This window comes from Lissotriton vulgaris, chromosome 6, assembly GCF_964263255.1.
Source record: "Lissotriton vulgaris chromosome 6, aLisVul1.2, whole genome shotgun sequence".
In the NCBI taxonomy this organism is placed as follows: domain Eukaryota; kingdom Metazoa; phylum Chordata; class Amphibia; order Caudata; family Salamandridae; genus Lissotriton; species Lissotriton vulgaris.
In genome coordinates, this window is record NC_141694.1 from 1,866,308,324 (window position 1) to 1,866,323,895 (window position 15,572).

Sequence of the window (15,572 nt, forward strand, 5' to 3'; positions counted from 1 at the left end):
GCTGACCTGTCAGTCAGCATTCCTGTACTATTTGAACAGGACTCACATGGGAACACCTGTGAAACAGCACCCAGATAGACTGAAATGGTGGCTGGAGGCGTGCGGCATGTCCTTCATACCGTGCATTACTGATCCTGCGGGAGAGCCCTGTGTATAAGCGGACACACACTCGCACACCCAGACTCAGTAATGCAAAAGTTATGAAAACTTCCTTCATAAGTGGGACAAGAGCAGCAAAGGTATATTCTTCATTCTCGAGGGCGGCCAGGGCTCTTTGGGTTGTGTGGAATCAAGAGGCACCACGCTTGTTAAGCATGGTCTGCTGGATGATAGTAAAATAGCTCTACAACAAAAAATAAAGCAGTGCAAAATACCTCAGACTCTCCCATCATAGGTGTTAGCCTTCTACAGGCTTAACATAAAAATGTGAAGAAACCAACTAATAAAGGTAGAACAGGGGCCTGAAAATCTCATTGTCAAAAGCATTCAGTAGTCTAAAAATAGTATCATCCTGAAAAAGATGTTCCTCAACAAGGGTCCCTAAATATATTCTTGGAGTCCTTCTTTAGCATGCATTGGCAAAGCCAACAGGATTGGCTTTAATGTGGTGTATAACACATGCAAACAGCATTTGGGCATGCTTGGGCCTGCATGTCTTAGCATGTCAAAGCCAGACATATTAGCTTTTCCAATGCTTGTTTAGATTTCTGTAAATCTCACACAATCTGCCTTTGTTTGAAGGGAAAGCAGAAACAGGGAACACTGGGTTTGATGCAGTAAGTTTACATCAACAGACAATAACTAGAACAGGAACACAGACTAGATTCAGATGTCCCCGCGGAAGTAGAATTCATATCCCTCACCTGCCACGGCTTCTAAGCACTTGTTCCCGCACAGCCGGCAGCATTTCTTGTTCAGCGGGCCATCGCCATCATCCTGGCACTCCGGCTTGTCCAGGGGATCCCCGCAATTGGCCACGAAATAAGGACAAATGCCAGGCTTGGCTGTGAAAGACAAAACAGCACAATCATAATGAGGATGATGATGCTGATGATGATGATGATAATGATGATTATGATGATGATGATGGGGACGATGAAGATTATTTTTTATTATTTTTCATTCCATTTATTACCTTTATTTCGGCCGCAAGCGCCATAAAAGTGCAGACAGTAAAACAGATAAAATATACTTGTGAAAAAAAATAAAGGCAACTGACAAACAACTTCTGTACAATGATTATCCCACGAATGAGAGGGAAAAACACACAATACATAGGAATACAGCGGGATGTGAAATTATACATAATGCTGTGATATACCTGTTAAAAACAGAATGTATTATTATTATTATTATTATTATCATTATCTATAAATAAAAACATAATGTGTTCATACAAAACCAAATCTTAGGATCCTCTGCTTCTAAGTGCATTGCTTTAGTAATATGTTCTGATAATACTTAAACTGCTGGACCCTTCAGCCAAGAGGTTTCACAAGGTCCTATCTGTTTTCAAGCCATCTATTCCTTTGATCTTTAGAAGTGTACTAATATTCTCCCCAGATAATAAGCTGTCCTGTGTCTCAGTTGTACCTCATATTTTCAGAGTGTTACATTATTCGTAAGGGTTTCCATTCAGTCCATGCAATATTGGTTTTTACAAGATGTTAACAAAAGCTGATCTTAATATGCTCTCCTGCAATCTTTCTACTTTTTAGATCCTTATTTCATCCCATGAGTGAAAATGAAATGTTCTCTGCATTAGATATGTGGACCACATTCCCTTGAGATGTAGTCTTTGCTAGAACCTACCTGAGTAGCATGAGAGTCAGCTCCACATCTGTTTAGCTGCCTCAGTGAGACAAATGGAAAGGGAGTTACAACTGTGAATGTGAACCCCTTTTACCATCTGCACGACCTGCCACCAAACCAGCCCCAGCAGATCTTGGTCCACAGTCAAGTTATTCCTTTGCTTCAAAGGCTTTCCCAAGCTTCACACCTGTAAACCTTGGAACAGTAATTGTGAAATTCATAGGATCTTCTACCATGGCCCTTGTCTTGCAGGCAGTGACTGCTGGCCTTGCAAATGTGATGAGTTGGATTTCCAGTGTCTTGTTTGTTGTTATGAATGAGGTCTGGTGCAGACACTCTCAGGTGGGTCATTTTCACAAACTTCTCATTGGGCTGCGTCTGAAGGGACGGTAAGCTGGGATCGCCATCGCTGGGATCTCTTTGCGAGTGCTCAAACTTAGGCTTGGGAGCAGGCTAAATGCTTGTGTCTTTTGTTTGGCTTTCAATATAAGTTGGCAATATAAGTGGTTGAAAGAGTGCTTTAGGGCAGATGACAAACTTGAATCCTCTAACACCATACCTTTTCCCACGGACGAAGAGTGGGTGAACGATGCATGTGTTAGGCAAGTAACTCTTAATGCTGGTGAACTTTGACTGCATTAGTCCCTGATGTTTTTCTGTAGCCTTGCTCCAGTTTTGACTCGAGTGCAGTCCAGCTATTGTTCCTTTCCACTGAGGTGACATTCCTACCTGGGGGACAATTTTTGGACACACTTCCCTTCTGATCCTCATTTCATTTTCATTCTGGACTTTGGTGTAATCAAAGGGTTAGTGTCTGCACAACAGAATAGGCCATCTTCTCCTGACAATTAATATTTATAAAGTTATCACCTGAGGGTACTCTGTATTTTATGTGGCCCTCTTTGAGAGCCAAAACATAATAAATAAATTGAATAGTACATGTGAGGTAGGGTGCTTCTCTGGTTTTGTGGTGATGTACTTCCAGGCACATTCAAGCTTTGCATGTGTGCAACAGCCAAGAATGTCCTCACCTTTTCTACAACACATCATGGACACAAAGAGGCAGTGTGCCATCTATGCATATGATTTATGTTTGAATATACAGCTGAAGGGTTCAATGACTCTCCAAAGACCCCAGTCTCTTATGTGAATCAGTACCTGGCAGGGCCTTCACACACTGCACCCCGCAGCCAAACAGGCAGCACTTCTCATGTTTCTTGCAGTCGGTGTCATTTCTGCACTGTGGTGGGGGGAGGTAGCCACACTGATTCTCCTTCTCTGGATCGACCGGGCAAAACCCTGGGTTCTCTGAAACTTAAATAGACAGGGTGTGAGCAAATGTATATCCTGCAAACAAATTTACAAAAAAGGCAAATGAAAAACTGGCAAATTGCAATCCTTTATTGTATAGTGTAACGGAAAATAACCAAACACAAAATACATTCTTTGACAGGATCCCAGTGAACGTCATAACATAAAATAGTATACATCAGCCTGACTTAAGGTTATGAATGTTGTTCTGTCACTAAGAAAAATAAAAGCATGCAGCAAACAAGAGGTGGGAGCCAGTGGCGGATCTCAAAAATATCAGTGGTTGTATAGGTTGTGTAGCTCAGGATCCCCAGAGGACCCATGCACCCCCAAGCAGTGGAAAGAGCTGTCCCACTCGGTAATCCATGTTCTGAATCATAAATATGGAGTACATCACTTGCTTCAGGTATCTTCCCTGATACATGGAAATATGCCGGGTTACTCCCCCTCAGGCAAAAACTCGATGTGGATCCAGGGGAGCTAAACAATTATCGCCCAATCAGCACCAGCAAAAATGCTGGAGAAAATGGTGTGGGATAGTTGGCTAACTTAATATAGAGCCAGGACATTTTATATGATACACAGTCCAGTTTTTGGTCAGGCTTCAGTACCGAATCTGCAAGGTTGGAGGTGGCAGAGTCAGTTAGAATGACTGTGGACGCTGGATCATCAGCTATGCTTGTGCTCCCGGACCTATCTGCAGCGTTCGATACCGTGGACCACCAAATCCTGGTGCAGAGACTCCAAGCAATAGGAATTGGAGGGGTGGCCCTCACCTGGCTGAAGTCCTCTCTTAAAAATCGTACGCAGAAGGTCCCCCTTCAACCCTACCAGTGGGAACCCAAACAACTATGGTGTGGGGTACCACTGGGGTCAGCTTTAGGCCTGCTTCATTTTAACATATATCTGGCCCCTCTGATGTCACTCATAGCAAACCGGGGAGTGAAGGCAATATCATACGCCGACGACACCCAGCTGGTTTTCCTTTAAGGACCAGTCTGTGGACTCCTTTACTAGGTTTAAGGGATGCCTGAGGGATATCGCCCAGTGGATAAACAAAAATATACTTAAACTTAATGCAGAGAAGACAGAAGTGTTGTTCTTCGGCAAGGCTCTTCCACCGGCGGCTGGTATTTGGTGGCCGGCTGAAATGGGCCTGCCACCTTTTCCAGCAACTACCGCAAAAAACTTGGGCGTGAAATGGGAAGTGGATCTCTCTTTCACAGCTCAAATTTGGCAGGTGACAGCCTCATGCTTCAGCGAATGAAGAAGCCTGAGGATATTTTTACATCTACTGTCACAGAGTCATTGTCCATGCCACAGTGGCATCTAGGCTGGACTATGCTAACTGCCTATACCCGGGTCTGCCCGCTTACCTAGTCAGGAGACTGCAGATGGTACAGAACGCAGCAGTTAGATTGATTAGATGTTCTACTGTTTCGTCACCATATCTCTCCGCACATAAGACAGCTCCACTGGCTGCCGGTAGCGAGAAGGATTGAGTTTAAGGCTTTAACTTTGGCTTTTCGGGTGATACATGGCAAATATCCGAGTTACCCTAAACACCGGTTATGCACCTACCAACAAAATCGCTCACTGAGGTCCAACACTGAGAGCTTGCTTTGCACACCTCACTTTGTTAAAGCGCACTTAGGGGGCAGATCTTTTACAATGGTGGCAACTCAGCTTTGGAATTCCCTGCCAACAATATCCACCAAGTCCAATTCTCCTTGGCCTTCTCTTCTCATCTCGCATGCCGCTTACTGCTATACTGCCGTGACACTTCTGTTAGAGGTCGCTGTTCGTGTTTTATATATTTCTGTATTATTATTTTTGTGTAATGGTATTTTACATTTTGGTTTGCCCTTAGAACTAGGGATACATCTAACTATTCATGTCTGCTCTTAGTCAGTCTATGTATCTAACCACTTATTATGCACCCAATCAATGTAATGATTCTAAATTATATATTTCAAAAGTATGTTTATTTGAGATATTTCAAAAAGACGTGATTGTGCTCACATTTATGAGAATTACTGAACAGATGCACAAACTGTTGTGTTAGCAAAAGGTCATTGAGCTTTGTAGATGAGCACTCAATATCAAGATTGGTTACTGACATGAAGTTAGCTGTGATAAAAAAAGAATAAAATGTTAGGTTGTTGAGGCATCTGTAAAGTTTGAAGGAGATACTGCAAGCGGCTAAGCGGTAAACTAATACTTTTTGTTAAGCCTGCAGTTGTGTATGTTACCGACTGATGCACAGTTGAGTCTCAAATCTGCCATAGACTTTTTAAAGGAATCTCCAGCCTTAGAACTATTGCAATATAATGTCAGAAAGCAGCAATATGCTGTAATTGAATGAAGGTGGAATGTATCACTGTGCTCCAAATCCAAGAATGTATCTGTGGGGATTTAGGACGGTCTGTATAAAAATAACTGTTTATGTGGACCAGTGAATGGAGTTTAATATTCTTTTGGGAACAGAAAAATAAAACACATCATAGTGGCAGCATCAAGCCAAGCAGCGAAATTGAGGCCCTCAGCTTGTGTGCTGGGATAGTCCTGGATAGGGACACACATGCGACCTACAGCAAATGTGGCCAGAGTAGGCAGAGGGCAATGAAAAGCCTCCAGTCAAACTGGGGTTGTAGGGTATCATTTCTGTCTCAAGGTAGCAGTATCCCAGCTGCACACATCTCCGATGCATCATTGTTCTGTACATTGGCTGGAGGGAAGTTTCCCTCTCTAGGTCTTCATCAGGGCTGAGGTAAGAGTTGTTAGACAATATGGAAGGACCTCAGGAGCTGGCCTGGGACTTTACGCTCAGGCTTCGGGCATCACTGGTGATCTTGTGTGGATCTAAAAGAAATACAGCTAGACAGTCCAACTGCTAGCAAAGATGAGAAGCTGCTGCCAGGATTTAGATTTTAATGGAAGAATAGAATGTGATGTTATTGCTCCAAAGCTGTGCAACTTAGTCATTTACCGGTGGCAACCTGTCCTAGGGGGATAGCGGGCTCCTATTATCCTATGCAGAATGTCTCGCCTACCTGACATCATTACCAAAGAGTAATGGATGTCCTTCGTAGTGTGTCTGTGAGTAGGTATCAGAGATCAATCAGACCAAAGCTAGGCCCTCACAGTTTGGACCTGTAGGAATATTACAGTACCTTGTACCCAGCAACGGGTATGAAGGCAATCAGGATCCTAAATAGTACCAATCACAGATGCAGAGATAGCATTGTTGAATGTACTCCCGCTCATTCAGAACGCCAGGTAACAACGAATAAATGTGGAGAGGAGAGGCTTGAAATTAGGTTGCAATAGATTCAAACCACAGGACTGGTTATCGTCAAAATGAAAAATACAAACTACATTTACGAGATTGAAACCAGAAACATGAATCAAATCCATATTCACAATAGAGGAGAAACATGAGTTCTTCACTGAGGCACCTTTCAGATCAGTCTTGCAATGGCCACTAACACTTTCCACCCTGCCTTCATACACATCCTTCAACCAAGTTTGGATTAAATTCTAAGAAATTTGCACATGCATGTCTCATGACATTTCCTGCACACTCATCTGCCCTTGTGTTGCTGAATTTAAGCTACACTGCTATGTCACTATAGTATAATGCTGAGTATGCATGTTCTTATGCTCTTATGCTCAATGCTCAATACAAGAACTTGTCGGTGGTGAAAGGGATATGCCGTGTAACACAAAGTGTAGATCAGATTACAAACAGTAGTGTGCTGACTTTACCTGCATTCTTTATCTCGTTAAACCGTCACCTAGAGTAGTTTTTGGTTAGGAAGAGAGTGCCAAATGTGCAAAAAAAAATTATTCATTGACTTTACTACAATTTTTGTATTTAAAGAAAAGTGTTATTACCACATCAAAAACCATTAATGTTGCTTATATGCACATGAAATAAGTTTAAGTTTAGTTTAAGTTCAAGTTAAGTTTGAGAGATTTTTAGAGCGCATAGCTGCCCAAGGGCTTCCCAGTGCTATGAGAGCGATACAATACAGAAGTTAGAAATGAATTAGTGGTACTGATGGAACAGCCAGGTTTTAATCATTTTTCAGAAAGTTGATTCTGTTTCCAGTAATTTAAATTGATGTGCAAGAGAATTCCACAGGTTGGGTGCAAGATGCGCAAAGAATCTTACTCCCCATCTGGCTCTCTTAATTCTGGTGGTTTTTATTAACCGTTCAGAGCTGTATCAAAGGATTCTGTATGGGACATAACGGCTCACCAGTCTTGGTTTTTAGTGGGGCTCTAGTTGTGTATGGCTCCATGTGTCAGACAAAGTGGCTTAAATTTGACTCTAGCCTCAATCGGTATTATGGCCACATTTTGGACAACCTGCTGTTTTTTAATGACATATTTTGGTGCCCCAGATGGAGGAAATTTCCATAGTAAAGACGTGATGTGACCAGGGAATGGATTACTGTCTTTCTGAGCTGAACAGGAATACGCTCCAGTATTTTGCTGAGAATTCTGAGTAACCTGAAATAAATGCCTATGAGTTTCTTGGCTTGGGTCTTCATTGTTAATTCCCTGTTGAGCCAAAAGCCACGATTTTTGATAGTCGTGTTCAGAGTTGGTGGACTACCTAAACAGTTAGGCCAACTGATGAGAGGCCTGGGAACCGCATTGTTTCTGAGGACCATCAGCTCCATTTTGTTTCCGCTCAGCTTCAGACACCTGTTTATCATCCATTCTACAACCCTTTCCAGGCAGAGTGCGAAACTGTCAGATTCAACGTTGGTTCTGGGGTCCAGGGAGACCCCCAGTTGTGTGTCCTCCGCATATGATATCATAGAGATACCGAACTCTCGAGCTACCTGGGCTAGTGGTCCCATGTTTATATTAAACGATGTGGGACTGAGCGAGGAGCCCTGTGGCACCAGGCAAATCAGTGGCATGATCTTAGAGAAAAGGTTAGCTTCCATAACTTGAAAAGTTCTTCCCTTCAAAAAAGATGAAAGACACTCCAGGGCTTTGTCTTGAATACCAAGATCGAGCAGTCTATTTTGCAGAATAGAATGGTCCACGGTGTTGAGTGCCACACTAAGGTCAAGAAGTAATATAGCGACTGAACTTCCTTGGTTCGGAGTAATTTTTGATTCTTCTACCACTGCTAGGAGTACTAAATTTGTGCTGTGCAGGAAAGCACATCCATGTGGGATGGAGTCATTGGTTAATTTCCAGAAACTCTGTTATAACTCCATTTACATGTTTCTCTAATAGTTTGCCAATAAATGGTAAAAGTCAAATAGGACGATAGTTCGCTAGTTGTGCAGGGTCGAAATTAGATTTTTTTCACAATGGTCCTATTATTTCGTGTTTTCAAGCTCTTGGAACTTCACCTGCCTCTAATGAGAGGTTAGTAATTTTGACTAGTGTTGGGAGCAGAGCCTCTGTGATCTTAATCAGCGATCTCACATCATTTATGTTAGTGAGTGGTAAGCGAGTGAGGACAGGCTTTGAGGAGATCTACACCTGATCACTGTTCGGACTGGTAGATGTCTCTCTCCGTGTCTGGAAGGAGCTATAAATATATTTAACTTTTTTGAGGAAGTAAGTGGCGAGATCATTACATCTTACTTCTGTAGCCTGAGCGATATAGTTGTCATGAGTTAGGGAGGTAATGATTTGACCACTAAAAAGAGTTCCTGCAATGAGTCCTGAGCCTCTTTAATTTTTTGCTCAAAAAATGTGCCTGTAGTGCTGAATTAATGAATAAATAGTATAAGCACACTCTGGATACAACATTGTTTTGTTCCATACTTGATCAATTGCTTGTTTAACATTTATTGTTCTAATGAATCAATAGACTCTGACCATTGCCATTGTAACTACCTAAAAAATTTGCCTGAGCATCATTAATACTGTTATAGTAAAGTCTAATGTCTGCCTTATACCTGACTTTAAGTTGTACATCATAAGTCTTCCTCCATTCCCTTTCAATTTTTTTGCAGTTTTTCCTTAGAGACACTAGTTGTGCATTAAACCATGGTGCCTTTTTAGGCGTGGTTTTTGGTTTGGCAGGCGTTTACCAGTGATTGTGTAATCCAGCTTTCCCAGTTGGAGTATCCTTCTTCAATGAGGCTTGGAGATTGCCCCATGTGTCTACGTTCAGCTTAGACCAGTTCCTCATCTTCGTGGCAACCGAAGGTCGGTGATTTTTCTTTCTGGCTTCCTTATTCCAAAGTGCAAACGAGATAAAATAGTGGACTGACCAAGGAACAGGTATTGGGGGAGATGCTGACATTTTAGGGTTGCTTGAAATTAGTGGATCAAGTGTATGTCCCTTAATGTGTGTGGCAGACGTTATCAGCTTAGATAGTTGTAGTCCTGAAGGTTAAAGTTTTAATCTCCTAAAATGGTGAACTGGGCTTTCCTCACCAAAACACTGGCTGGAGTGTCATTCAGACTGTCTAGAAAATCCCCATAGGGACCCGGGGCCTATATGTGAACAGTCCTCAGAAGGTGTATGTTGGTGAAAAGATAATGGTGAATTGGCTGCTTTCGCAGTCGAGAATGGGGATGGGGTTAATGACATATTTAAATTAATCTTTTATCAGGATGGCAAGTCAACCCCCCACCTTCCATATATGATCCAGTTTGTAGATTTGAAATCCTGGGGAGGGCCATTAAGTTATCTGGGGTGGACCTGTCATTAATCCAGCTTTCAGTGATGAACAAGGCGTCAAGATTTACCTTCTCTAGTAACAGATGAATTTCAGTGTTGTGTTTAGGTAGAGATCAACTGTTATTAGGCCTAGTTTCCAAGCCCCAATCTCAGTGTGTGAGCTACAAGCATACAATTTAAGCTCAACAGGTACTTTTATCTCAAAGTTGCAGTGCTTGCATACCTAAACTCCCGCCAACCCACTATCAAATTGCCAGCCCCTCTCACAGCGTGGTTCATTGGGAATCCTCAATCTACGTAGCGGGTTACTGGTATAGAGGGTCCATGGGTGCTGGATTTATGCAGGGTTCCTGGCCCCTGGTCCCGTTCAGGCACGGACGGGTACAGACGGCTTGCCTTTGGCGCAACTTTGGTGAGTCAGCTGCATGCCCATTGCACACGTCCGCAGCACACCTGCTGCCTAGCCGTCATTTTAAAGTTTCAGAGTTTCAGAGGTTTGGAGACTAGAATGCTGACATCTGACACTAAGTTCCCTCTATGGTACAGAGGGGTAACTACTGGTTAGTAATTCACTAAAAATTGTGGAACATTCATTTTTAAAAACAGTTAAAATCCTGCCATAGATCTTAAAATAGAGGAAAACTGAAGAACGCCTTTTACTTTTTTGCTTGAACTCGACTGCGCGCCCGCTGCCCAGCCATCATTTTAAAGCTTCAGAGGCCTGGAGACTAGAATGCTGACCTCTGACACCATTGCCCTCTATGGTAACTGCCTGCCTGCCGGAAAAGGGGAGCACCCGCTCTCACTACCAGTGAGTAATTCACTTTAAGTAGTGGAACATTCAATTTTAAAAACAGTTAAAATCCTAGCATAGATCTTAATTTTATGCTCGGAATCCGCTGCGCTTTCGGCACAATCAATAAGCTAGTACTAATTTCACACCAATTAAAATGTGGACAATCATGGTAAACCATAATTTCCAGATGGTTTTTCAAATTTGAATCCAAGTTTTAGGTAGGTTCGCGCACCAATCACTAATGAAATTATCTTAATCTTGGAATTACCATACTACCTGACCTACTCTAAATATGTTCCTTAAAGTCAATTACAAACACTAACCTGGTTTCTCTGGCTTTTTTCCACAAAATCACTTAAAAACAGAAATAATCCAGCAGCAAAATGTGTGCTCATCCACTGTTCTAGATCCTGCAACCTCAGTGTATCTTGAAAGGAGGCAGGTGCAGTTTGGACTACCTGCGACTAACAAGACCCCACAGCTCGCACTCAGGACATATGTTGTACATGCACGTGTATCTTCTGCTCCTGTAGAAGAGCCTTCAAGTAATCCAGGCACACTATGTAATATTGATACACTTTTCCAGTATATATGATCGATTAGCTCTTGGATGCCATGGTTGAATTTCAAGTATAGGGAGTAAAAAATAGAGCTTTGCTTACTATAACCACACAGCACTGAGGACCTCCTGCAAGAAAGGAATGATTACATTCAGGCTCTTAACCTTTCCCTAAAATTGTAAAACCAGACAAAGCACTTGGTTTTATGCTAAAGTAGCATGTAAAATATCACATCAGGGAGATAACTAGAAGAGCCAATTTCAAATGAAGATACTGCAGAACAGTAGGTCCTTCTGTAACTAGCACACTGCAGGACACATAGATGTAAGCCTCCTAGCCACACGTGGGCAGCTAAACACCCATCACTAGTGGCACCACCATCCCAGTCCAAACAGCATCATTCTTCAGTGAAACAGAAATGGGTCATTGTTATGCTGGCCCCACCTTCTAAGAAAGAGCATACCACAGCGGAAGAATAGCACACCTTCCTTCATAAAAAAGATTTGAAAATTGCAACCCACTCTCTGGTGATATCCCACATTAAATATTGGAATGCCTCCTAACTCGACTCCCTAAATCCCAATTTGACACTTTCATCGCGATCCTTCGTCCTGCAAGCAGATAGATCACTGCCATTGAAAGATATGAAAAAAACTCACCCTCCCTTAAACATCTAAAATGGCTGATCCTCAATACTTGATCTACCTTTAAGACTGCCCATCTCTGTGGAGATTCTGCAACAAGTGCGGAGACTCAGCACTCGTAAATCTACTACACGTACGTCTATTTGTGAATCAGACCCTCAGTTTACTAGGCATGAATACATGTAGCTATAACCCTCCGAAAGATATCTCCATCTCCTTTCATCCAATCTTGTTTTACAATGTATTTTTTATGGAAAATCACCTGAAATGCAAATTCTTAAATGATTTATTTACTGTTTTCAACCTGCATGCCTGTGTCCCTATCTGATGTTATTGATATTAGATGTTAAGAATAAAGCTTACTCTCTTAAGGTCAATTTTCAGATTACCATAGCATTCTTAACTATGTTGTTTGCCCATATTTTTTTTCTGCCTAAATTATAGCTCTTGTACAGCAAAATATTTGAAAAACATAAATATGAGCCCTTTTGCTGGGGTGCACTATTTAACATTGTTACAGTTGCTCAATACCTTTGAGGTAGACCCCAGATATAACTTTACAAACAATGTATGCAGATTTAAATGCAACGCAATGAAAGATATGTCTCTCTGTTGCGCCTCTCGGTGGCAGATACACCACTTTAACACAATCCTGCTTTTAGTCAGTCTAGGACTGTGTTTAATTAAATGGGTGTGTGCACAGGAATGCCAGTGCCTCACCCATGGACAGCCTACCACAATGAAATGTGGCACAATGCAGCTTTGAGTTATATTTCTTTACAAAGTCATGCAGACCAGTGCATATAGACTCTTGTGCGGATTTGTAAATACAATTTAAGGACATGGGTTGCCTTGTGAAGAATTGTGTCACACTAGGACAGTACACCCCTTAGTAATACTGGCCAAGTCCCTTGCATATCACAAAAAACATCTTCTCAAATTTTTAACCCTGGACTGGATAACAGCCACCCACGAAAGAACCTATGTCGCATAGTGGTGGATGATTCAGTGAATCTGGCTGCTCTATAACATCCTCCACAAGGGTGGCCTACCCAGCCGCGGTCGGTGCAAGTAACAGCGGTGGGGCGGCGGGCCGTGTAAGGGGAGATTTTTAGGAACGATGCCGATAGAAAATTAATTATTTAATATTCCCTCGTCATCGTGCCTCGGAATCCCCCCTTAACAGGCCCCACCAATGTTACCTGCATGGACCGCGGCTGGGCCTACCATATATATAGTGTACAGTGTAGTTTGCAAATGGGTTTAATGCATCCCTGTGATAGTCATTGCTTTGAATTTACTGTCCCTAAGTTATGAAACAGATCCATGTCACAGCTGAAAGCTATGCCTCATCTAATAACATTTCATTTTTTCTTCACTTAATCAAGAAATATATTAATTTCAACTGACCGTATCCAGTGGCAGCATCTAAAGGCCTCTCCTTTTATAAAACAAACAAATACACATAACATACAAATGAAAGCCATTACATCATGACTCTTAAGTGCTTTCTATATATAGTTGTGTATATGTTCATGTGGATCAGGTATTTCGTTTCCTCTAAAAATCTGCTTTTCCGCTGCAAGAATCTAAAATCCATTTTAGAGAAGGTATTTGCACAAACAGCTCTACATAATAATGATGCACTTCAATCGTGCCATGCTCCTTGCAATATAGTTTCAACAGTTTCCATGCTGGCTCTACTCAACATTCACTTGTAGCATGAAGATTACAGGATTTTTATTTATTTACAGCCAACATGGGTGTTTTGAGTGATTACCATGACATTAAGACTCGTTAGGTGTCCTGGGCATATTTGAAAATTGGTTAAAAAATGTGGAATCTTATTCCTGACATTGGACTTCAGCTCTGATCTGGAAATGCATGCACTGTCTTTCTGATTCCTGTCCACTGCACAACTCTCAGCCCCTGTGAAGGTCTGGCAGACCCTGACTTTTCAGTGAGCAGTCACTGGCCATCCCAGCATTAGTCCAACATTAGAAACTTCAACATACCTAAGGGATCCATGCACTTTATCCCACACTGGGAGCAGCACTTCTGCTTGCCGTCGCAGTCACTGTCGTCCTCACATCGTTGTGCAGGAAGCGGTAGCGGACAGTCCCTTGGTGCTGGTGGACATGATCATGGTTTTCCTGAACCTGAGAACAAGTACATTAATTACTATTAAGACAGCAATTTTCTTCTCACAGATATTCAAAAAACATAGATGATAACTCTGAAGAGGATGATGGAACCTACCCAGAAGGATGAATAATACAAAATCTTGAAAAGATTCAAGTTTTGCAATTAGTGAATGCTAGCATTCTCCAAGTTAAATGATGAAGCAGGCATACTTAAGGCACAAATATTTCCTAAGATTAATCATTTGACGGTATTCCATTTCAATTCTTTCCAGGTATGGTTATACATGAGAAAAATGTAATCATATAAGGGTACAAACAGTGGGGGGGCTTTCATACACAAGATGTGTTGTTAGCACCTCCAATGTGAACTTTCAATCTTGTCTAAGCAGACAATGAAGTAATCCTATCAGACGTTATCCAAAAATATAAATGTGTCTATTATGAAAGAGATATACCTATAGTAGTGGCCATATATTGCACCGTGGCACCAACATTGAATTTAATTCACTAAAATGCAAGAGGTAGTGGATGTAAAACTACACACATTTTGGCACCCGATGACGTCAGAGGGTTGCCACTGCTCCACACTTCAATAACCATCTTTTTTGCTGCTGAAGGGTTAGGGAAGGAACAGTGGGTGGAAACTGTAGAAAGTAAATATAGCTTTTATAGTTAGGGTGATCATCTCCATTCAGGTCATTAGGGACACTGTGTCCTCCCCAGGAATTGTGTGTGATAGCCTAAAGAATTCTGGGGCATATTATCAAGGATGGGCGATACATTATCGCCGCTTTTATCGGCAGGAAACTGCTGATAAAGCGGCGATAATGTGCTTGATAATATGCTCTACGGAATTCCAATCGAAGCCCATGTTAGATGTCTTCATATCTAACATGGGCTTCGATTGGAATCCTATAGAGCATATTATCAAGCCCATTATCGCCGCATTATCGGCAGTTTCCTGCCAATAAAAGCGGCGATAATGTATCGCCCGTCCTTGATAATATGGCCCTCTGGGTTTTGTAGTCTAGTTTTGCTTCCAGTGAACTTATTAGACAAACACACTTGAACCCATGGATTTGAGGGTAAATGTTAAGGACTGCAGACAGGGTCTGTAAAGTCCTAGAGTGAGGTGGTCACCTTTTTATAGCCTTACTTGTGTTCTTTTCAAACAACCACCTTTATGAAGAAGAGATAGCAGTGAGTACCAACATGGATCATACAGCAATATTTGTATTTCTTCAATGCCATAGTGTGATGGAAATTACCTCTTTCTTAATTAGTATGTAAGAATAGAAAGTCGGCAAGTCAATTTCATTAAATAAAATGAGTTCGCTCTTATTTTTATGAAAGGGGCATTGTAGACAGGCATGAGGGACAGTTTTTTCATAATTCATATCACATTTATTCAGTTGTAGTTTCTCAAACTTTAGAATGTTGTTGGAAGATGATGAATGTAATAAACCCAAGAACTCCAATTATCGATTTTTTATGCAGGACACATTTTATCAATGTACTTCTATTATCTATGGGATAAGATCTAGTACGGAAAGAATCTCTAGATAATTTGATGTCCATTCATCTCCATTTGTAGAATGTATACCTTCCTTTATTAAGGGCACTAAAGATTTTTTTTAT

General features: G+C 41.6%; 1 protein-coding gene across 1 annotated transcript; it reads right to left on the reverse strand.

Annotated features, from left to right (window-relative positions):
• Positions 1-825: 825 nt before the first annotated feature.
• On the reverse strand, positions 826-13,944 carry LOC147709693 (antileukoproteinase-like). Its single transcript, XM_086926073.1, has 3 exons — positions 13,806-13,944; positions 2,971-3,126; positions 826-1,004 (listed from the first exon to the last, which is right to left on the reverse strand). Exons 1-3 carry the CDS (start codon positions 13,816-13,818, stop codon positions 826-828), a joined length of 348 nt encoding a protein of 115 aa, XP_086782199.1. The 5' UTR covers positions 13,819-13,944.
• Positions 13,945-15,572: the final 1,628 nt, after the last annotated feature.